At 40.1% G+C, this 24,906-nt stretch overlaps 1 protein-coding gene across 2 annotated transcripts; it reads right to left on the minus strand.

The window, feature by feature from the left end:
* Positions 1–271: 271 nt before the first annotated feature.
* LOC114242500 (influenza virus NS1A-binding protein homolog) lies at positions 272–22,945 on the minus strand. Of its 2 annotated transcripts, XM_028173674.2 has the most exons (8): positions 22,708–22,945; positions 22,509–22,565; positions 8,873–9,396; positions 7,829–7,999; positions 6,315–7,149; positions 2,478–2,762; positions 2,064–2,230; positions 272–1,136 (listed from the first exon to the last, which is right to left on the minus strand). In XM_028173674.2, the coding sequence occupies exons 2-8, from the start codon at positions 22,540–22,542 to the stop codon at positions 1,104–1,106; spliced, it is 2,049 nt and encodes a 682-aa protein (XP_028029475.2). In that variant the 5' UTR covers positions 22,543–22,565; positions 22,708–22,945; the 3' UTR covers positions 272–1,103. The 2 variants fall into 2 exon arrangements, with proteins under 2 accessions (XP_028029475.2, XP_028029476.2); XM_028173675.2 differs by lacking the exons at positions 22,509–22,565; positions 22,708–22,945 and adding an exon at positions 12,706–12,846.
* Positions 22,946–24,906: the final 1,961 nt, after the last annotated feature.

Raw genomic sequence — 24,906 nt, forward strand, 5'->3', positions numbered from 1 at the left:
GAAGCGAAGTCAGTGCCAACAAGTATATCAGAGCGCTGACTCAATAGCAAATTTAACTAAACCCACGTCACTATTGAATCTCTACGCGGACACGTGCCCCAGTACACTGGTCTCGCGGGATCCCGTGGTCCGTACAAGTACAACGTAAATATTAATTTATATTCCACAACTTCTGTCCCACTCTTCAAACTGGAACGCATACTTTGGGGCAGTATTTAAGATGGCTTATGTGCACGTTAATAAGGTATATAATTGCAAAAAATGTATATAAGCATCTGTACGAGCCGGATCTAACAGCATACTGTCTTTGAAACATCCACGGCTAATATTCAAACCAGTCTTTTGAAAGGGCCGTGTTGATCAGAACCCCACTTCAGGCGTAACGTAATGAATGTTATACGATTTTCAACTTTAAGTCAAGGCGGACGAGGTGCGGAACTTATTTAAACGCAGACCGAGGTAATATTACGTTTATACTTTCAAAACCATAGACATAGATTACACGTCGAGACAAGTTCTTGTCTATGGACCGACCAAGCCAAACAACTTGTGTGTTATTCTTTTCACAAATATCCTCTCTATATAAATTTAAAACGCTATTAATTACGCAATTATTTTTAAAGGTTTTCATCGATCCATATCCGTTCACAGATCTTGGGTCACAGACTTTGAGACGCGAGTTCCAAGTCCCCATTGACCCAAAATGTGTGAGGTCTGGCGAATTTCGCATCATTCCTTTAAAAGTAATGCAATCTGGATTGTTTATATGAATTTTTTATTTTGACATCGATCTCGCTCACTCTCGCGTTTGTCGTCCCGCGTGCGAAAGAGACGGAAGCACAGCAGCGCCAGTGAACGCACTATATAGTTAATAATTTATAATTACTATGGCGAACATAAATCATTCGTAAATAAGATACAGGACCTGCTGATAGATCGGCTCGTATGCAAACTCTGCAGCGTTGTGCCTCAAACGACCTCAAACTTTGCTCAACAAACATAAAAAATTTACCCAGATTTGCTAACAGTAAGTGCATAACTAAAATCATACGTCATAACATAATAATTAGGTTCGTTTTAATTAATAGTTTATTTACGTTGTATCAATCCGAGTGCACGCCGTTCTCTTTCTTCTCCTGCAATCAATAGAAATGACGTCAGTGAGTACATCATCATCATCATCGACTGGTGGCACCGCTACAGGGACATTGTTCATCAGCTCGGAACGCACTAATGCTTCGCGGCAGAAAGGGTAGAACCGTGGTCCCCACCCGAGCGTGCTCACTCACCTCGGGAACAGTTCGATTTGGAGTAGGGTCAGTGATTGACGGGAGCGCGCTGATGATGTGTTAAGAGTGCTGTGGCTGCGGCTCTGTCCCTGGCATTGCTGATCCGTTGGCGACGGCAACCACTCACCATTATTTAAAATGAAATTTTTACTACATCGTCTCAAACTTTATCGTCTGTGTGTTGCATGTCGCGTGACGGTCAGCCGCGGAGTAGGGATAAGTGAAAGGTGCTCGTCAGAGCAGCCAAGGCCAATATGGCGGCGCCTACGTTCGCAGCAGCCGACCGTGTAGTGTATAGACTATTACTCAGTTGTGCCAGTGCACCCCGCTATTTTGTTTGTTTTTGTCATTGTTTAATGTAAAAATGTTGTTTGTCAGAGTTAAATGTCTATAACGTGAAAAAAGTTTCACCTTACCGTGGTTTCACAAAACCACACAGTCCTTTTTTATTCTTTAGATGGTCGGACGAGCTCACGGCCCATCTGGTGTTAAATGGTTACCGGAACCCATAGACATCTACAACGTAAATGCCGCCACCCACCCCGAGACATGAGTTGTAAGATCTCAGTTTTGACAGTACAACGGCTACCCTACCCTTCAAACCGAAACGCATTATTGCTTCACGGCAGAAATAGGCGGAGTGGTGGTACCTACCCGCGCGGACTCACAAGAGGTCCTACCACCAGTAAGGTGGGCCGTATGCTCGTCTGCCTGCAAAGACAATAAAAAAATAAAGCGATTAAGGTAATGACGTCACAAGTGCTGTCCACTCACCGAATGGTTGGCGATGCTCCTGATATTGGCGGGCGGCACACACAGCGAGGTCCACTCCCCGTCGGGCGAGTACAGGCACTCCACGCACGAGAGGAACTCCTTGCCGTCGAACCCTCCCACCGCGTACACCACGCCCCCCACCACGGCCAGCCCCACGCCAGCGCGGGCTGCCAATGACATGACAATACATGCGTGAATCAGTCATGTTAGCTGAATTGATATTGAGAGCGATTATTTATGGTCAAAGATCTAAAGCACCACTCATCATGGTGGGATTTTAAGTTTTACAAGATGTTCGAACCAGCAACCATTATTATTAACATAGTCAAAAGTTTCACCTTAATAACAATACGCAGTATTAGAACTGTGAGCTGAACGTACACTCATAACAGACTGGTACACATGTGCACAAACCTTTCCTCATATTAGGCCCAGCTTTCCAAGTACCGTCGCGTGTTTCCAGCCAGTCAGTTCTCCGCAGCGAGGCGGCCCCGTCTGAGCCCCCCGCCGAGATGAGCCTCGACCCCCACACGCAGCCCCCAACGGAGCGCCGGGCTGTCGGCAAGGGGGGACCGGGGCTCCACGACTGGCCCCCGTTTATGGTCAGAGTCTCAGTCGACGACAAGCAGTGCCATGCGTCACAGCCTCCCAGTGCCCACAAAGATCCCTCCCACCACACTCCAGAACATTGTGACCGACCTGTTGTAAGAAAATGTATACTATACGTCGGCGCAACGTCACCACTTAGTTAACTAAAATTTGTTAAAGTCAACTGTTTCCTTAATGATACGCATGTCAAGAACTGCTTAAAATGGTATTCAAGAGAATTCAAGACTAAGCTACCCACACTTTCTACTGTCAATATGAGTGACTATTGTCGCAGAAAACATTCCGGCTCGAGTAGTCGACCGGAGCGGAGCTCTCTGTTGTTATCGCTGTACAGTTGAAATGTAGTAAATGGAATTCATTGGAAAAGTGAGTCTTAATTAATGTCACTAAGGAAGGCAATGATAATGATGAAGAGAATGGCGTCTACAACGCTGACGTCATCATTTTAAAAACACCACGGAACCGGTCTCTCCGTTATATGTATATGATATAATTAATTTAGTTTTACTAAAACTGATAGCCGCTGGCAGAATGGGAACTTCCATTCTTGGGATATTCATATCGCATCGATACGTAAAAATGGGACGTCTTATAATCATGACGTCACGGACACGTCAATTCTGAGTAGATTTACAATCAACAATACGATCAATAATAAGGAATACCTCAAGATAACGTCTAGAAACAGAACGAGAGAGAGATAGAATATACTTTGTTGCACACCAAAAAATAATTAACATTGAAAAACAGTCATTAGGTGTGTATAATTGTACAATAGGCGGTTTCATCGCTAAACACGATCTCTTCCAGGGAACCGTTTTATCTAGAGATATTCTGTAAAAATTTACAGTAGGTATGTTGCGATGTATTTTATCAATACAACTGTTTATTAATTACATTTATTTTATTATATTAATACGCGAAGCAAAAACTTTGTACCTCTTTTAACGAAAATTGCGCGGAGGAGTATGAAATTTCCCACACTTATAAGAGACTAGTGACCCGCCCTCGCTTCGATTCGGAAACATTAAATTTTATTATTGATAGCGGAGTCCCGCGATGCAACCCGCGGTTATTGTCGTACCGCGGGTGACGCCGCGAGGCGAAGCTAGTCTAAAAAAAGTAGCCTAAGTTGCTCCTTATATCATCAGCTACCTATCAGTGAATGTCGCGTCAAAATAGGTTCAGCCGTTTCAGAGATTAGCCGGAACAAACAGACAGACAGACAGACAGACGGACAGTCAAAAATTGTAAAAAATATTATTTTGGTGTATGTACCGTATATATATTCATAATATGCATGTAGTAAAAATCGGTTATTTCAATATTACAAACAGACACTCCAATTTTATTTATATGTATAGATTATAGAGGAGTCCAGAATGCCATTTTTTTTTATTATTCATTAAAAATACTTTAAATCAATAAAAAAACCATTACACAGTACACCACTATGTATTTGACACAACACACATATAATATTATACTTTTTGCTTACTGTCAAACTTTTGTTATTGTATTTAAAGTCTGTGGTCAAATTGAGAATAGATTAATATTGTTTGTCTTTAATATTATTTGTCTATTGTGTAGTCTTAGAGAAATCTGTGATTATAGAAGTATAATAGTCTTTTTTTTTTTATTGCTTAGATGTGTGGACGAGCTCACAGCCCACCTGGTGTTAAGTGGTTACTGGAGCCCATGGACATCTACAACGTAAATGCGCCACACACCTTGAGATATAAGTTCTAAGGTCTCAAGTATAGTTACAACGGCTGCCCTACCCTTCAAACCGAAACGCATTACTGCTTCACGGCAGAAATAGGCGGGGCGGTGGTACCTACCCGCGCGGACTCACAAGAGGTCCTACCACTAGTAATTACGCAAATTATAAATTTTGCGGGTTTGATTTTTATTACACAATGTTATTCCTTCACCGTGGAAGTCAATCGTGAACATTTGTTGAGTACGTATTTCATTAGAAAAATTGGTACCCGCCTGCGGGATTCGAACACCGGTGCATCGCTTCAACACGAATGCACCGGACGTCTTATCCTTTAGGCCACGACGACTTATTGTTTGTTTTTAATATTATTTGTCTATTGTGTAGAGAAATCTGTGATTATAGAAGTATAATAGTCTTTGACAATAGAGCCATAATAATGTTCAAACTTATAATTTCAATTAATTATAGTCGAACTCTCATTACTGGAGGACCACCAGTCTTACATAAAAACGAGGAATCATTCAATACAGATTGTCGTATTGTCTGTAATCCGTCCTGCATTAAATCATTATAGACTGTTTCGCGAACACATTGCCCGCATTGAAAACAACATCATAAACCTTCCTGTCCAGAAAATAAAGAACAAATTTCAATGGATACCCATTAAGGCGTGAAGGCAACGAAAGAAAAACGTGCATTGCGTCAACAGTAAATCACGTAATCGAAGTCTTGTTATTCTTGTTATTATTATTTGTTTATTTAAGCAAAAATAAGCTTTATCTCGTAAAGACGACGAATGTTTTTTCGTTTTGCAAACATTCGCAATGTTACATTGTGTACAGATAAAATCGTTTCCAGAAAAATCGATACAAAAAAACAAATGCACTTGAAACTTTTAATAGACATTGAAATTTTTCAATGTCTGTTCTCAGGGTTTTTCAATTGTTTCATTTTCTACATTACTCGCCGCGATAGTGAATCAATCGATTCTCAAAATCGATTTTTATAGCGATGAACCGATTTTGCAACCGGCATCAAGGTGTAATTTAAACCTACAGAAAATAATTATTATTATTATGTTTATTAATACTTTATTTCAGTTTTTTTTTTAAACCATAACAATAATGTAGCACTCTCATTACTACGGCTCCGAAATTGAATGCGTGACACCATTTTTTTTTCATTCATTCATTCAAAACCATTAATGTCAATTAATTAATATACACTAGGATAACTCAGTAAACTGTTATTGGTCAAGTCGCGATAAAATCGAACACATGAGAAGAATCATCTTTAAAATAAAAAACAGGAGGAAATTCATTAGCTTATAAAAAAAAGTTCTGATGTAACGCACATGAAAAAGGCGAATTGAGAACTTCCTCCTTTTTTTGAAGTCGGTTAAGATGGCTGATGAACTCTTAGAAGATACAGAGTTGGAACGGTAAAGTATTTTAATTAACATGCGTCCGTGATTGACTGCGTAATACGAATACAAATATATATACAATTGAAGACGCGAGTGGATAAAGGGGATATTATATTTGTTAATTTCGAGAAAAAGGGCAAACAAACTTTTGTTACTTGTACTTTCTTCGTACATAGCTTCATCACATGTAATTTTTAAAAATAGCCTTGATGCCCGGAGTTTAAGGTCTAATATGGTTTATAGGCACATGACATCTTCATTCAATGTAAAAACTCAAAAATTTTAAAAATGTACTTAACCCCTTCATCCACTCATGTCCTCAACTATTATTGGCTTATCTGTGGACAGTCGTCGTACAACAGACTTGTAACACCAACCTCCTATCTCAAGGTGTGACAGTCACTTGGTCGCGTCCATAAACCCCGGCCACTAGTTCAGCCAACCCTAAAACTCAAAGTTGGCAACTATAATTTAAAATAAAAATGTAACTCACCCGCGTTGAGGGGAGGGGCCTCTGTCCATTTGTCTTCAGCAGCCGAATACTTCAATACTCTTTTCAGGTTGACCCCTCCGGCCCAGCCGCCGATGATGTACAGATTCTCTCCCTCAGGGTCGACCGCCGCTCCAGCGTACGACAGCGCGAGGGGCAGCTTCGCCTTCGCCTGCCACGAGCCGTTCTGCAGGGCTCCCACCGAGTCCAGTTCCGTGTGTCCATCGCTGCCCCCCACCGCGTACACCGTGTGGTTGAGGACCGCGGCCGGGAACCGAGCCCTGGCACACCGCATGTCCGGCAGAGCTGACCACGTGTTGGTGGAAGGGTCGTACTGTTCCGCGGTCCGCAGCACGCGCGCGCGGTCGTAGCCGCCGCACACCACGAGACGCCCGTCTAGCACCGCGATGCCGTGAGCGCAGCGGCCGGTCGCTAAGTGGGCGCGCCTCTCTGCTGAATCCGGCTCTGTGTCGGAAGCCAGCGCGCCTCGAGTGCCGGTGGCGCCGCCCGCGGCCACGTCCCGCCACGACACGCGAGCAGCCGCCAGCCTACCCCGCACGGCGAGTAACGCGCGTGTGGAGCCCCCGGAAGCGGCCCTGGCGGCGAGCACGGCGCAGGCGGGGCGGGCACAGCGCGCGCCCAGCTCGAGGCCGGGCAGGGGCCGCGCGGCGGAGGCGGGCCCGGCGTCGCGGCTGCGCTTGGCGCGCTGGGCGGCCTCGCGGCGGTACTCCTGCAGCTCGGGCGCGTCGCCGCGGGTGGCGGGCAGCTCGCCGCAGTCCCGCAGCGACCCGCGCTCCGCCACGTACAGCAGGTGGGTCCTCGAGCACAGCTCCTCCAGCTGACATGCGGACAGATCGAAACGACTTCTCATTTCAAGCACGTCTCGTCTTCCGTCGAAAAGTATTTAAGATTAAGAAAGGATTCAACTGATTCATTATTTAGGATCTACTTGATTTCATCGGCAATTCAATTAAAATTTTGCTACAACTTTTTTTTTTCTTTTCCTACCTAAGCTGATAGCCTTGAGAGGCTATATCAGCGGAACCTTAACTAGTAGATGAGCTCACGGGGCTCAAACCTGATGACGTTGCTAACACGAACCCTAGCAAAAGCCGTGTTTCGCAGAATCTACCACCGGATCGGAAACGCGACCCACTTAGAAGATCCGGCGAGAAACTCAGTGGGCTGTGTCTGAGGGTTAATTTACTCGTCGAGCCCTTCGTCGCAAGCGACGGGTTCGACGAGAACGATGACCGGTGCTTGAGGTACCTAAAAGCACCGTTAGTGGATCGGGAGGATCCGAAATGACGTGTTTGGGGCGACGTCGACTGCTTTCCATTCTTTTGCTACAACTAGTGAATAGTATTAATGACTTATGAGTAATATTTAAAAAGTCTGAAAAAAAGTTATTTAACAGAAACATTTCTCTTTTCAAACTATACGTAATAAAAAAAAAACAACATTCATCATTTTATTTAGTTTTTCCAAAAATAAAAAACACACGCGAAACCACTTACATCATATTCCGGAGCGTGACTTCTCAACCACGTCAGTGCTGCGTCGGCTATAGCATGAGGAGCGTCTTCGCCTCCAGCGGTGGTCACTCCCTGTATCGGCCCCTCCCTCAACAGTTCGATGCGGACGACAGGCAGGGCTGCCATCGCTCCAGTCTCGCATACCGCTTCGAACTGAATTTCAACATTAGTAAACAAAAACCATTAATCTTATTTTAAGTCTAAATTATCATTATCGACATTTTTAAGCCTTCGTCAAACAGAACGCGTACTTAGCGCCGTGTACTTAACGTCGCGCTCTTCAAATTGACTAGATGAGTCTAACGCTCCTTGACGCAACGCATTCGCCAAATCATAGTGCCTTTCGATAGCAGTGTGAAAATTTAAAAGTATTAAGATATCGAGTGATTCAGATGTGGCATTGTATAAGCATGGGTATTTTCTAACTATTTATATCATTTTTTCGGGCATTATCTAGTATTTTAATACACATTCACTCGGACGCTAAAATAAAATTTGTAAAAAATTACAACGCCTGACGTCAAAGCGTCCCTAACGCCGCGACAGAGCGCTGCTTACTTATAGCGCTGGGGCTCTGTTTAACGATATGTTACCATAGTAGTACAACACATCACGGCGTCATAGCGCGGCGTCAGATTAGCGCTCTAACGCGCGCTAATTACGCGTTCTGTTTGACGAAGGCTTTAACGTCTCAAAAACAAACTAGTATCCAAGCTCCTTTGTTTATAATTGATGAGAGAATGTTAAGTAGTTAACTCTTGTTTTCATGTTCTCTTCAATATTTTTTTTTCATGTCGTACTGTTAACATTTAAATTTAACATATTTTTCCGCTGTTTGTAAAATTGCTGTAACATGTCATAGTGTGTTATAAGAGATTGCTGTACATGCCTGTAACTGGCTTACATACCAGTACTTAATTTTATACATGTTAATTTTAAGCTTGAATGTTTTATGTGTATTTCTGTTGGTGTGTCTAAATAAATAAATAAAATTATTTTAAAAGTACTTGTTTATGAGACACTTACATGCTGAGCAATATAAGCATCCAGCTGCGCCAAATGATGGGGTGAAAGATCGGGAAGAGACCGAACCTCCAGACAATCTGCCGGAGCCAATCGCTTCAGCAAACGGTCCGCCAGGTGAGCCCTGACCGACTCGACACGCAGCCTCCAGGCGGCACGATACAATCTCCGCGCCGAGAGCGTATCCTTGACCCGAACTCGACCGGTGTAAGCGTATTCCACAAGTTCCCTTAAGGCGTCCGCATCAACGTCTTCCACCCGGTACACAGGAGCGGAAGCTGGCGCTGGTGACGTGGTCACGGGGGCTGGTGATAGCGCTTCCAGTAAGTAAGGCGAGGCAGCGGCGAGGACTGCTCTGTGGGCGGCAACCTCAGTTCCTCCGGCGACGAGAACCGCGTCATAATGCTGTCGGGACTTGCGTAAAGCGTTTAAAGCGCTTAAAGCTCGTGCTGGGGCATCGGGGTCATACAAGGATAACTCGTCTTCAAGTGCACTGCTTTCTTCGCCTTCGCTGTCTTCCTCTCGTCCTGTGGAGAAAGAAATGCTTTTCGTGACTAAAGTTTAGCAGCTGGTTTACTTACTGGTGGTAGAACCTCTTGTGAGTCCGCGCGGGTGGGTACCACCACCCTGCCTATTTCTGCCGTAAAGCAGTAATGCGTTTCGGTTTGAAGGGTGGGGCAGCCGTTGTAACTATACTTGAGACCTTAGAACTTATAACTCAAGGCGTGGGTGGCGCATTTACGTTGTAGATGTCTATGGGCTCCAGTAACCACTTAACACCAGGTGGGCTGTGAGCTCGTTCACCCATCTAAGCTATAAAAAAAAAGCCCCAAAAATATTAAAGGGTAGTGGGTCACGCGATAATAAGCTCCATATGGGACGCATAGTACCTATATGGTGGCAAGTCATATATAATCACAAGAAACACGGTGAATACAGGAATTTTGCCAAAGTGACCGAAGATATACATGTAGCATTTGTAAAAATGTATTTCTGGTTTCTGCTGCGGTGCTATTAGGTCATACGTGTTCATATTATCGACGGGGCGAGATACTGTAATTCAGATGACCAAAAATTATAATATTTTAAGCAAAAGCGTATCATTGATCATTTGTTCGCGATGGAGGAATAATCAAATACTAATGAAAGTTAATAAAAATACATCTAGATATTTATAAATTGCGCATTTAATGCTAAGGCGAATTACAGGTTAGGCACGCACCACCTATTCCACCGTCCAGTCCAAAGTATGGGACAGACGTTCCAGACGTCATTGTGAACTTGATTTTATGTCTGAATGTATTCACGTTGTAGTGTTGTCGTGGGCTTTGGTAATTAGTAATCATATTGATTTTTTTTATTGCTTAGATACCCATACCCAGGGTGCACGAGTTCACAGCCCACCTGATGTTAAGTGGTTACTGGATCCGATAGACATCTACAACGTACACGCGCCACCCACCTTGAGATATAAGTTCTAAGTTCTCTGTATAGTTACAACGGCTGCCACGCCCTTAAAACCGAAACGCATTACTGCTCCACGGCAGAAGTAGGCGGGGTGATGGTACCTACCCGCGCGGGCTCACAAGACGTCCTACCACCAGTAATTATGCAAATTATAACTTTCCGGGTCTGATTTTTATTACACGATGTTATTCCTTCACCGTGGAAGTCAATCGTGAACATTTGTCGAGTACGTATTTCATTAGAAAATCTGGTACCCGCCTGCGGGATTCGAACACCGGTGCATCGCTACGAATGCACCGGACATCTTATCCTTTAGGCCACGACGACTTCACACTTTTCTAGCAGAGGAAGGTCAACTCATACCCGTATCTAATACGAAAACAAATCCAGATCGCCATGTTTACCTACTCGCGACCTACTTCAAGAAAGTTTACGCAATAATCGGTCCGTTTTTCAAAGCAATTAGTCAGTTGTACCGGTTTATTATCAACAGAACCGGTCGTTTCTGGCACTTATCCTGTATTCTTCTTTTACATCTATACAACTTTGTTATGTATTTAATGTTTATGGTGTTCATTAGAGAAATTGCATTAAAAACTGTGAATTATTTAAGCGTTTCGGAGAGCACTTAACGATATCTTTAAATTGGTAAGTGAAGCAAAAACTTTGTACCCCTTTTTACGAATATTGCGCCGACGGAGGAGTATGAAATTTCCCATACTTATAGAGAATATAGAGAAGGAGTTCAGCATGTTAATATTTTTTTTAATTATGCATAAAAATTTAGTTTTAATTAATAAAAAAAAAAACATTACACACACTACCATGTGTTTGATACTAGACATATAGATATATACATATATACTCTTTGTTTATTGTCAAAGTTTTGTTATTGTTTAAAGTATGTGCTCAAATTGAAAATAAATTAATATTATTTGTCTTTACTATTATTCGTCTATAATGTATTATTCTATGATTATAAAAATCTGTGATTATAGAAGTATAATATGTAGTCTTTGACAATAGAACCATAATAATGTTCAAACTTATAATTTCAATTAATTATAGTCGAATTTCTATTATAGACACTAAATGCCGACGTGGAGACATAAATTCGATGTTACTTGCATCGGAATAAGGAGACTTGAGACTTGAATGCATTATGTTTCTTCGGGAAATAATAAATAAACCATTGCAGGCACACTCATCTTATTATTAAAACTGGATTTGATGAAAGCTCTTTTGTCACTGAGCTTTCGCCAGTGCGTTTGTGGCGGTAGGCGGGATATATTCGAGCTGATCCGACTAAAATATCCTGTCGCGCAACGACCCGCGTCAGAGCATTGGATGAGACAGAATTCACTCGAGGCAGACGAGGACAACGCGACGCTTTCCGCGCGGAATGCGTCTTTAACCAGGTTTGGACTGGCGTGGGTAGGAAAGCGCATTCATCCGTCACCTATAATGAATTGGGTCAGAACCCTATCGCGATAACGGCTCGATTTATTTCCTACCTATTCTGTTAACCTCGAGAGGTTATAGTAGATTCGTCGAACGAGTAGGTGAGCTTACGGGCTCTAACCTATGAACGTTGCTAACACTAGCCCCAGCAAGAGCAGTGCTTCACAGAATCTACCACCCCGGATCGGAAACGCGACCCACTGAGAAAACCCGGGGATAAACTCAGTAGGCTCTACCACGACAAATTTGTGCACAGAACCAACAACACGTTGTTCCGCATCCCTTCGACTGCTTCCACAAAATAGTGAACTCGCAGAAGTCGAGCATCACCCACTGGGCATCACTTGGGCGTCCTAATCCGGTTAACAATTTATATCACAATTATAAATCCTTACGAAGCCGTTAAAGAAAATGACATAAATTCTATCTATCTAAATTTTAAAAATGATTATTTTTCATTTCGTCGTTGTCAAACCAAAATTGCTATGTGCACTTTTTGAGATTTTTATTTTTTGACCTTTTCGTATAACTCACAGCCCTATCTACGGTATAAAAAAAAACTGTTATGTGTCTATAACTTTAATATTTATCTATAGCTTTCATTTGATTTTATTACCGGAAAAATTTAATACTTTCAAATCAATTTGGAACAATATACACGTAGAAAAAAAAAATTTAGAAGAATTAACCCGAAGAATTAAAAATGAATTGGAATTCATCAAAGAAGACTATCATAGAATCCAGAGAAATTTTAAAAGGAAACGAAAAGAGATGTTTCATCTGCAACAAATCAGGGCACATAGATATAGTTCTTAAAAATTAACCTTCATATAATTTTAACCGAAAATGTTTTTACTCGTTAATTCTAAAATAAAAGTACACTATTAAATAAATAATACACAATTTACCTCTGTACATCGCGATCGTGATGCGTTCAAACAAACAAACCAAAATTAACTTCTGCTTTAAAAATTATATTTGCAGTTTGTTTGATTATTTTTTTGTGTTCTCCATTAGTTTTCGCTTTTGATCGCCCCACTCATTCTTCGTTACATTGACGACGTAAAACTCAATTGTCCTGTCCCCAGTCGAACACACACAAAGACTATTTAAACTCGACCGTCCGTTGAAGCAATGACGACCGATTATTAATTATCACGTTATCGTAGCCTCCATCCTTGTCGCGATACCGCGAGTCCACGTGCCAGAGAAAACAATGAAACATAATATCATTACGAATGATATAGAATGATAATGGCGCTGATAGTGAAACTCAATGCCGTTGCAGTTTCAAAACTGCTCCAAATCGTCGCGCTTACACTCCAACAGTGCTGTGCGCGGTAGGCATACGTTTATCGTGATCATCATCATCATCATCTCAGACTGTCCACTGTCCACTGCTGAACATAGGCCTCTCCAAGTGATCTCCAGTGCGACCGGTCCATTGCCACCTACATCCAACGTGACCCAGCGGTTCTTACGTTCAGTTATATCTTATTAATTTTACATACCCGATCCTGTAGACCGAATGGTAAACAGTCGATGTCGCCCTAAGCACGTCATTACGGATCCTTCCGATCCATTAACGGTGTTTTAGGTACCTACTTTAAGCACCGGTCACCGTTCTCGTCGAACCCGTCGCTTGCGACGAAGAGTTCGGCGAGTAAACTAACCCAACACAGATCACTGAGTACCTCGCCGGATCTTCTCGCGTTTCTGATCCGGTGGTAGATTCTGCGAAACGCTGCTCTAGCTAGGGCCAGTGCTAGCAATGCTTCCTAGTTTGAGCCCCGAGATCTCGCCTATATGTTAGGGTTACGCTCACATAGCCTCTCAATAGTATTAGCTTAGGTAGGAAAAAAAATGTCAGAAATGTATCGACTTTGTGAATCACATAGTTTTATTTAATAAGACACTTTTGTTAAGATTCTTAGCGTTCGTAGCGACAAAGGAAATACCAATCTCGATGAACGTGTTTGTTTCCAAAGAATTTCAAAACACGGATGTTCAAATTATCGTAGCACGAACACGGACTTCTGTTATCGCTGTAACGACCTGAAGTGAAGGCTGGACTAACTAACAAAGGCTTTTAACACATATTTTTTGCCCTATTAGCAGACGGGGCAGAGCCAAGCCGCTGCCTACCGCTTAATACTCTCCACAAGCCTCGTTTGAAGTAGGACATGTCATAGCGCTCGGGAAACACCGTGGAGGGGAGCTCATTCCAAAGCCGAAAGCTGGCAAAAAAGAACTCTGGAAGCGCACTGTGGATGAACGCAGTGGCTCCAGGTAGTATGGATGAACTCTACTCCGGTGGCGGGCGGTGCGGTTGTATTAACAAGATGATGGAATCATCTCAAACAATTCCTCAGAGCACTCCCCATGGAACAATACAGAGAGAAACGAAGTCCCTAGGCAGACTCAGAGGTTCTGAACTAATTGGAATTCTAAGCTTTATCGCCACATTCTGATGAATAGAATTCAAATTAGTTTGGGGGTAGTATAGTCTCATCAGATACACAGGGAGCCAAGCCAATTTGATAGTAGAACAGATATTCATTCGACTGAGCCTATCTCAAATCAAGACAGACATCAAATTTGTAAACATAAAACAAAAAATTGCGTAATCACTGGTGGTAGGACGTCTTGTGAGTCCGCACGAATAGCTACCACCGTCCTGCCTATTTCTGCCGTGAAGCACGTTTCGGTTTGAAGGGTGGGACAGCCGTTGTAACTATACTGAGACCTTAGAACTCATATCTCAAGGTAGGTGCCGGCATTTATGTTGTAGATATCTATGGTAACCGCTTAACACCAGGTGGGCCGTGAGCTCGTTTACCCGCCTAATAATAATAAAATAATTATAAAATTTATAATCGGTCTACGCCCAACTAATCGACTCAAAGCTCAGCTCTATGACTAAAGTTCGTCTCATGTCTGAGGTCATCTAATTTTCTCCAACCAAAACCCGCCGTTATATATTAGCAATAAAACAATATTAAAACATGTGCTGGCCTCGTTGTCCGTTGATAGCCACTCCGCAGTAATGTTTACACGATCGAGTATTCGACGCAGAATACAACGCGTAGATTATACCTGTTTGCTTAGTACGAGTTTTTTAACGTTCGCGATAGCGTAAAAGTTAACTCAAATTTGTATGCAATCGGAACAGCGCCCCCCTAGCGGCAAACGTTCCAACTGCATACAAATGTAAATTAAATTCACTTTTACGCTACCGAGAACTTTAAAAAACTCACACACTAAGCACACTGTTCTGTTTATCTTACATTCGTAACCAATTATTTACTGTTCGTTCGTTTTTAGATAGACTAATGTGGACAGGCGAATGTTTGTGATACAGCTGCTTTCAACCTACGCTATACCATAGTGCCATATACCTAGTATAGCAGCCGCGGTAACCGTACTCGTCGAACTCGACGAAGAGTTCGACGTGCAACCTAACCCATGCATCAACTCGCTGAGTTTCTCGCCGGATCTTCTCAGCGGGTCGCGATTCCGATCCGGTAGTAGATTCATTCGCGACAACTCTTGAGCTGTTAGGTCTCCTTCGGAGGCGCTCGGGCAGCTGTTATCAAATCCCACCCTTTCTGGCTAAGCCTTTGCTCGCCCACCTGCCCTGGTGAAACTGGAAAGGCCTCCGGGCCACCAGTAATCATAAAAGTAAAAAAACAGCGCCCCTAGCGGCAAACGTAGGCAAACGTTCCAACTCCATACAAATGTAAATTAACTTTTACTCTATCGAGAACGTTAAAAAATGAACACTAAGCACACTGTTCTGTTTACCTTAGATTCGTAACCAATTATTTACTGTTCGTTCGTTTTTAGATAGACTAATGTGGACAGCCGAATGTTAGTGATACAGCTGCTTTCAGCCTACGCTATACTTTAGTGCCATATAGTATAGCAGCCTATACTTAGCCAATATGTAACTATACTGATAGCTCATAGCACAACAATATCGTACACCACACATTGTTTTGGACACGTTCACACTGTACTGTACTATTCATTATTGTTTTAATTTTTATTTTTTTATTGCTTAGATGTTTGGACGAGCTCACAACCCACCCGGTGTTAAATGGTCACTGGAGCCCATAGACATCTACAACGTAAATGCGCCACACACCTTCAGGTATAAGTTCTAAGATAGAAGTATAGTTACAATGGCTGCCCTACCCTTCAGACCGAAACGCATTACTGCTTCACGGCAGAAATAGGTAAGGCGGTGGTACCTACCCGCGCGGACTCACAAGAGGTCCTAACACCAGTAATTACGCAAATTATAATTTTTGCGGATTTGATTGTTATTACACGATGTTATTCCTTCACCGTGGAAGTCAATCGTGAACATTTGTTGAGTACGTATTTCATTAGAAAAATTGGTACCCGCCTGCGGGATTCGAGCATCGGTGCATCGCTCAACACGAATGCAGCGGACGTCTTATCCTTTATACCACGATGACTTATTTGGTTCAAACGACATTTTTACAACTTTACAGGAGAACCATTTAAAGTTTACAATTTGGAAAAAACAAAACACGAGAAAAAACCTACTATTTGAATGGGGTAAACTTAATTGAAGTTCAATTAAAAACATCGAATTGTTGATAAATATAGTACCAAATAAAACGAACCTTTAATTACAAAGATAAAAGTCGCGGATTAAGCGAAATGTCGCTTAAGTCTAATAGCCTTTCAACCCTCGATATAATAAAACAGTTCCCTGTACAAATGAGATGTTTTTTTCCCAATAAAAAGTAGTCATGTCTAGTAGTCTATATATCAACGTGAAAAAAGGACAAACAAACAAACACACTTTCACATTTATAAAGTACATTCTTGTGATCAGAATCAACACTGGTTATTCTAATTAAAATCAGCTAGAACCACGATCATATAAACACAGCTAACTAATATGACAAATATAAAGACGCATTAAAACTTGTTTTTATTTGAAACTACTATACAAAGTGACTACGTGGAATTTGATTACCTAGTGAAAAAAATGTTTGGCTTAAATGAACAAAAAACATTGTTAACCGCAGTATCTGATTAGCGAAGGGCCAATCCTCATAGACGATTAAATGAGTTTACCTAAAACCGGTAAGAAAAAACATTCCTACCTGTGTGACGTAAAGATGAAAGCAGGAACACGCCTCCAAGGTACAAAAGCGCCTAAATACGTGTATGCTCTTTATAAATTTGAGTTCTATTACAAAAATAAGAAGGCTCGAAATAATGAAAGAACCAATTGCACGTAAGCAAATGACCCTAGACGACGAACAAAGAGAGATGGTGAAGAATAATGCGCATACCACCCTATTTAGCTTCCATTAATCGATCGAGTTCTGTTTCCATGGGCATCGAACAATTTGGTCACTACATCGAGGGGCCGAATGTGAAATGCTCATTACAAGCAGGACAGTCTTCCTATTGCCTCAACCTCATTAAATAATCACGCTAACTTATCAAACATTTTTAATATTACACGACAGATTTATTTAACTCTTCTTCTTTTTCTTCACCTTATCCCACTAGGTGGGGTCGGCACAGTAAATTTTTCTCTTCCATTCTGTTCTATCAGCCGTAAGCTCAACACTCACTCCCATCTCTCTCTCATATCGTCATTCACACACTCCATCTATGTCTTCCTCGGTCGACCTCTTCCCCCTCTATCTTGCACTACCATTTCCATACATCTTCTAGTCACATGCATCTCCTCTCTACGCATCACATGTCCATACCACGTTAACCGTCCGCTCTTTAATTTGTTAATTACCGGGGCTACTTTCACACTTCTTCTGATAGTCCACTTCCACTCATTCCTAATCTTGTCCATTCTTGTCACTCCACACATCCATCTCAACATTCGCATCTCTGCCGCATGCACTCCTCTTTCATGCCTTACTTTCATCGCCCAACATTCAGATCCATACAGGACAACAGGTCTAATTATCGTTTTGTAAATTTACCCCAACAGATATACTCAACTGTTCCATTTTCAGACTGTCTCCAAGCACACACGTGATCTAAATTGACGCAGTAAAACTTGTCACAAGCTACGTCACAAATTCCCTGTCTGTACAAATTGAGCATTATTGAATGAATCGCTTGTAACCGGTTTCCGAGTGCCGCCTACCTCTCGGTCACGTTCCATTGGTTGTGTACGACAATCACAACAATTGGTGGCGGCTGGCGGGCAATAAAGAGAATCGTCATTGTCCGATTATAGTTTGCAATTGAAAACAGTCACGTCGATCATCTGTGACCACGAAAACTACGGACTTGAAAGTAACCCGAAATTTAGATAGAATAACGAGTTTATTCTGTATACGAGAGAATGTTTCGCGACATATTATATCTGACGAGACGAGGCAATGATCACGTCACATCGAGCATCACAATATCCTCCAGTAATCCATAAAGGATTTCAAGACGAAGCGTAGAATATAGGTGAGGAAATAAAATGGTTACCGGCATCGTGTGAATGGGTAACGAAGCGAATAATAACATTGTAATAAAAAGGGTGTGGTCGCACAGTCAGGTCTTCTGATTAAATCTTAACACTGCATTATCGGAGATTTGTTATTGCGACGTAAAATCGAATTGTTATCACAGTGACATGTACAAACCAGTAAAACCGGCATTGAATGTTTGCATTACGCGATTAGTGTATTTTAGCTTAACGAGGAAGGACTAAATCCCTTCGAAATACTGATGTGGATGGACGTGGGAACCCACCACAATTACATCACAAGAGAGTCGTGGACAGAGAAACATTTAAACTGTTTCAAGGCCATGACCACGACCCTCAGTAATGAGGAAACCGACGCAAGCAGGAGGAGCTTAACGAGATTGGGTAAATAAAATTTAAGTAGTATCTGTGGCCTAACGAATGAGACGCTACTAGTATCCGAGCGATATGATTATGCAATTGCCAAATTACACCAAAATTATTACTTCCACAGTGAACGAATAGGTCGCGTAATGAAAAATCTAACCAGCCACACCTATAAAATCGGCCTAGCTGCTGCTTGTAAGGGGTATTGTATGCCCGCACGGGTAGATACGACCACCCTGCCTATTTCTGCCGCGAAATCAATTATGCGTTCCAGTTTGAAAACAGAATTAGTCATGATATAATAAATTTGATACTTCGATCTTATCTCAAGGAGAGTGGCGACATATTGTTTCTAAGGGCTACGAAAATAACTTTAACAGCATGTGGTAGGGCGTCTCTTGAGCCTGCACGAGTAGGTACCACCACACTGCTTAGTTCTGCCGTAAAGTAGTAATGCGTTTCGGTTTGAATGCTGCGGACAACCGTTGTACTTTAACGGCACGGTAGGCAGCGACTTGGCTCTGTCCGTGGCATTGATGACGTCCATGATCGACGATAACCACTCACCATCAGGTTTTTTTTTATTTATTGCTTAGGTGGGTGGACGAGCTCACAGCCCACCTGGTGTTAAGTGGTTACTGGAGCCCATAGACATCTACAACGTAAATGCGCCACCCACCTTGAGATATAAGTTCTAAGGTCTCAAGTATAGTTACCACGGCTGCCCCACCCTTCAAACCGAAACGCATCACCGCTTCACGGCAGAAATAGGCGGGGTGGTGGTACCTACCCGTGCGGACTCACAAGAGGTCCTACCACCAGTAATTACGCAAATTATAATTTTGCGGGTTTGATTTTTATAACACGATGTTATTCCTTCACCGTGGAAGTCAATCGTGAACATTTGTTGAGTACGTATTTCCTTAGAAAAATTGGTACCCTGGTGGGCCGTATGCTCGTCTACATAAAAAGGCAATAAAAAATAGACTTTGAACTCGTGTCTCAAGGTGGGTAGCAATATGTTGTTCATGTCTATGGGTTCCGATAATCACCTATTATATGGAGCGTGAGCTAATCCAATAATCTAGGCAATATAAAAAAATAATTCTGTATGTTAAATGTGACTATCAAACCTACAGAGCAGATGGTTTAAGACTATATAAGTGTTACTTTCCTGAAAAATACCTTTATCATGCATTTAATTTGTTGTTTAATAATACTATGCTATTGTGTATGTGATTCTCAATATGATTACACCAAAAAAAAGTCAATTTATATTGTACGTAAACAATGGAATTTGCCTGCTGTGCAAGATCAAATATCTTGCGAATTACCTTCTGTCAGCAGTATTCACTAGATACTAGAAAACATTGGCTAAACACGTATATGGTTTTAGTTTATTAGAACTACTCGCATGAACTTTGACAGTCATCTATGAAAACTGTAAAGTATTGAATAGACAAACTCAAGATTGAATTGTAAAAGCAGTGTCTGTCTGTGGCATTGAATGACTGAGGAATGTTAAAACCGTACAAAATATGAGGTTCTTTACAAAAAAATATATTTCTTTGCTTAATTCTCTTTAAAAATGTTTTCATAAAACATATCGACGCTTGAAAGGCAAACGTGACTAAGCGACAATGCGTGAACTTTACAGTAGACTAATTTAAAGTTGAAATACCTGAAAACAAAATTTATTTTAACGAATCTAGCTGTAGTAGTCGTCGTGGCCTAAAGGATAAGACGTCCGGTGCATTCGTATCGAGCGATGCACTGGTGTTCGAATCTCGCTGGCGGGTACCAATTTTTCTAATGAAATACGTACTCAACAAATGTTCACGATTTACTTCCACGGTGAAGGAATAACACCGTGCAATAAAAATCAAACCCGCAAAATTATAATTTGCGTAATTACTGGTGGTAGGACCTCTTGTGAGTCCGCACGGGTAGGTACCACCGCCCCGCCTATTTCTGCCGTGAAGCAGTAATGCGTTTCGGTTTGAAGGGTGGGGCAGCCGTTGTGACTATACTGAGACCTTAGAACTATATCTGAAGGTGTGTGGCGCATTTACGTTGTAGATGTCTATGGGCTCCGGTAACCACTTAACACCAGGTGGGCTGTGAGCTCGTCCACACATCTAAGCAATAAAAAAAAAAAAAAAAAAAAAAGAGTAGAATCTAGCTAGTAGCTGTAGGATTGAAATTACTTTAATAGACCTAGAAATATATTTTTTGCGCATCGAATATGGTTATTGCCTATCATTTATGTCCAAAGCAGTTATTGTCGCTTAGTCATGTTTGCCTTTCAAGCGTCGATATGGTTTCAAAACCTAGTGATTCAATAGACAAAAAGATCTGGAGGCTAATGTAAGAAGCCCAGGATAGAACAAACTGATTATTAACATAGTTAATAATGTCAAAAACAGTTGCTCGGTAAGCAAAATTGGATATACAAATCTTTTTCTGAAATGTTAAGTTGACAGATAAAAATGTCCCTTATGCATTTTTCATTTATTTCATATGCTTAAATTAAAACCAGTTCTGAGTCAAGGCTGAGTAAACACAGTAAGACGACAATTTAACATCTTTAGTAGTAATATAGTTTTGATATTTTATTACTAGATTATTTTAAATATTACTTGAGCTAGACTGGTAACATAAGATGCTCAGAATAAACTCCCCGTTATCATGATTTCTTATTCTCTGAGAACCTGAATTATTTTGGAAAATGCTTTATTAAATATTGGCAATGTACTGGAAATGTCTTCCCTCTCTTCGATTTCCAATTATACCATGTTGGCATAATGTTCATCATAGCCATATATTAGAGGATAGCTTATTTTATTATAAAAAAATTATCTACCAGGCCTAATTGTTGGCTAAACCACAACAATCAATATACACTGGCTGCCTTGTTCATAGAATCTAGTAGAACAACAACTAATTGTCATTTGTTATTGAAATAGTATTTCTTAAAGTTTCTAAAATTTTTCTATTTACCTTACATTGCGTTGTGTGTTACAGTACAGCTGATTTCAAACAATTCAACATTATTATCTCTCAAAAATGACTAAACAGATATAAATGTAATTTCATGCAAAATGTTAACAGATTAGACTAATTTTATCACAGTAAATGATATGACCAAAGCGTAACTATATATATTTATATTTTCCATAATAAGCATGACAGTGCATTTACTGTAAGTTATTGGAACATACGAGTAACATAATCAACTCATAGTAATAAGAAAATTCAATGTCATATTCAATGCTGTCCGAGTTGTATATTTACCTCAGGCGAAACCACAAGTCAAATTTACCCAGATATAATATGAGTTTACTTTGGACAAAATAATTTTCTGCCTATTAATGTTAACAGTTGTATAAAGTAGACTTGCATACAATGAAAAAGTTTAAAAAAGCAGTATCACTACTCCAAATACATTTTAAATGAGAAACAGTCATTAGCTTCGATAATATAATTATTTTTAAATTATGAAATCATATTAACAAAACCTGTTTAATTGGTCACTATTATCAAACACTTGTATTTTTTGTGGATTTTTCCTATGCCAATACTGACAGAAGAATTTACATATAAAAAAAATCTAACTTCTAATTCATAGCAGTTTGCTTACGAATTCGCGACAGTTAATTACGTAGAGCTGCCCAAATAAGTAAATGGAAACAGAACTGTGTGCATACATAAAGATTCCTTCAATAAAATTACACAAACACCAAACCACGGTTATAACTCACCGTAACTATTCATCGGATAATAAAGATACTTTATCTAAAGCATCGAAAAAAAATGTAAACAAAAAAATGTGGTATTTTAGTGACTTACCATCGCCATTCCTGTAGTCGCCTTGAGGTCTCATCTCGGAAAAGTGCCGCGGTATCCCTGCAAAGAAACACTGTCAGTCACTGATTGCGTGCGATCACGAACTAACTGGATTACAGTAGTCCGAAGCACCTGAAGCACGTGGCTTTAATTCGAAGGCCGCAACGCATATAAATCACATGGCCATAATAAACAAACCCACCTGCCCGGTGATGACTTTGTAGTCGCTTGATCGGCGGTATTACCTCACTGCGGTAATTAGATTACGGACATTACGCTTTCTTCGTCTTAGCAATTATTGTTTGGGTTTGCGGTGCAACGCCACCGCCCCGATTCGTTTGTTTTTATTTTCTTTGACAACCCGTGAAACTTAATAGCATTTCTGACAGAATGACAGCCAGTGACAAACCAAGGCACAGACTACCAAGAGATGTCTACAAAAAAAAATACGCACAAGTGACATCTGTGCAAGTGACAAGCAGAACTTTATGGCAGTTTTTTGGCGGGAGCGCGAGGAGTGAAGTTGTGTGATTTGTTTTATTTTGTCTATTAAAATTTAATGTTTCTTCAGGCTTAAATGTGTAATAACGGTGGTTTATTATCTGCTTAGTATCAGTGAAAGTGCACAAATGTGGGAAAATGAAACAAATCCGCTGGACGTAACTTCTCAGGATCCTCCAAAAAGCACTGAAAAAATCTCAGTAAATGACCACCATTTTACTGATCTTATTTTTCATCCAATATATCATTTCATCTCATTTCGTTTCATGTCATGTTTCATACTAATCAGCTTCATTTCATTTCATAATATAATTTTTCATAATATAATTAAAAAAGTTTTAATTAAAAAATCTCTTTTCCTTTAGTTTCATCCCAGTTGATTAATGTCTCAAATTAATCATCTTCATTTCATTTCACTCCCATTTTTCATAAAAATAAGAATAAAACTTTAAATAAGACATGACTTAAATGTCTTAGTTACCAGGTCATACATCCCTTAAAAAAAAAACTTTATGGCACACAGAATTTAGTGTTGCAAAATCATGAGTGAAAATTACAAATACATGTATTATATACATATATGTATTATATACATAAATTACAAATACATGTATTATATACATATATGTATTATATACATAAATTACAAATACATGTATTTGTAATTTTCACGACATGATCTCCCCATTTAAAAAATACAGTTGGAGTTAAAGATATAGCCATTGTAAACGTTGACCTTAAAAGGAATTTCTGGATTTTTCGAATTTCTGCCACACACAGCAACGTTACGAATAAATATTTGGGCAGTAATTAGTAAAAGTGCCTCTTTCTTTTAATTGAAGCTATCTGTTGTGTGTAAACACTCAAAGAAATGAACTATTTCCATTTTTCCGTTTTACCATGAAAAATATTCAGAAAAAGAACAAGGCCCAAAATTGCCCAAAATTTCAAGCGGACTCTCTATAATTATAATCCTAAAAATAAAGAATTGATCTATGTCACTACCTATAAAATGGCACAGCATACGCTCACAGTGGCACACAATGGCAATTACCGAACACAGGAAAATTTGTTAATTTTTTATTAATTTAAAATCTTCAATATTAAAATATTATAATATTTTTGTTAAATGGTCATTCCTGGTTAATTAGGTCCCAAAAAATACGAAATATTTTATGAATCGACTATTATCTACGCTGAAAAGTGTCTAGACCTAAAACTGCTCTTTACCATTTTAAACTAATTAACTTACTATTAATTACTATACTAAATTAATAATACTTATAATTAATACTTAGATTAATATTCAAATATAACATTGATTGTGATGCTCTGTACATAATAGTAAGTAGGAATATTGGTTATTGTTTGGGATGGAAGCATTGCGGGTTATACAGAGGCCTTTCCCGCCTTTTCACCTTCACAAAGACAGGCTCAGCCAGGACCAACAGAGGTATTGTGTAGTTAACTAAAATTATTTATTATTCATTACATAGTACAAAATAAATGTACAATAGCTTTGAACCTCTAATTATAATAACATTAAAATAAAATTAAATTAAATGGCAACGTCACTTAAACATCTTTAGCTAACATTTATGACAATCGACTGGTACTAGCAACTTTCGTAAATCGATATCTATTTTAGAGATAGGTACGTAACCAAATCGGAAGTTTTAAATCGATAGGTAACGATTCGTAATGAAATTTTAAAATTTATAATTTTAAATGTTGATGTGAAAGTTAAAGTTGAAATAGTCAGAATTTTATTCCTTTTTACTTAATATCCAAGTCAAGAAATCAATCAATCAAAATCAATTTTGTTTTCATTTTCAAATTCGGGATAATAAGATGTCTTAGTCCCAAAAACAAATTTTGATACTAAGAAAATATGTGCCTA

Source organism: Bombyx mandarina, chromosome 20 (genome assembly GCF_030267445.1).
Source record: "Bombyx mandarina strain Sakado chromosome 20, ASM3026744v2".
Classification (NCBI taxonomy): domain Eukaryota; kingdom Metazoa; phylum Arthropoda; class Insecta; order Lepidoptera; family Bombycidae; genus Bombyx; species Bombyx mandarina.

Excerpts from the sequence above, each read along its gene's own strand:
- LOC114242500 (XM_028173674.2), bottom strand. The coding sequence starts at position 22,542 with ATGAGACCTCAAGGCGACTACAGGAATGGCGATG. Across the intron at positions 9,397-22,508 it reads CGACTACAGGAATGGCGATG|GACGAGAGGAAGACAGCGAA; the intron begins GTAAGTCACTAA and ends CTTTCTCCACAG. Across the intron at positions 8,000-8,872 it reads ATGCTTATATTGCTCAGCAT|TTCGAAGCGGTATGCGAGAC; the intron begins GTAAGTGTCTCA and ends GTTGAAATTCAG.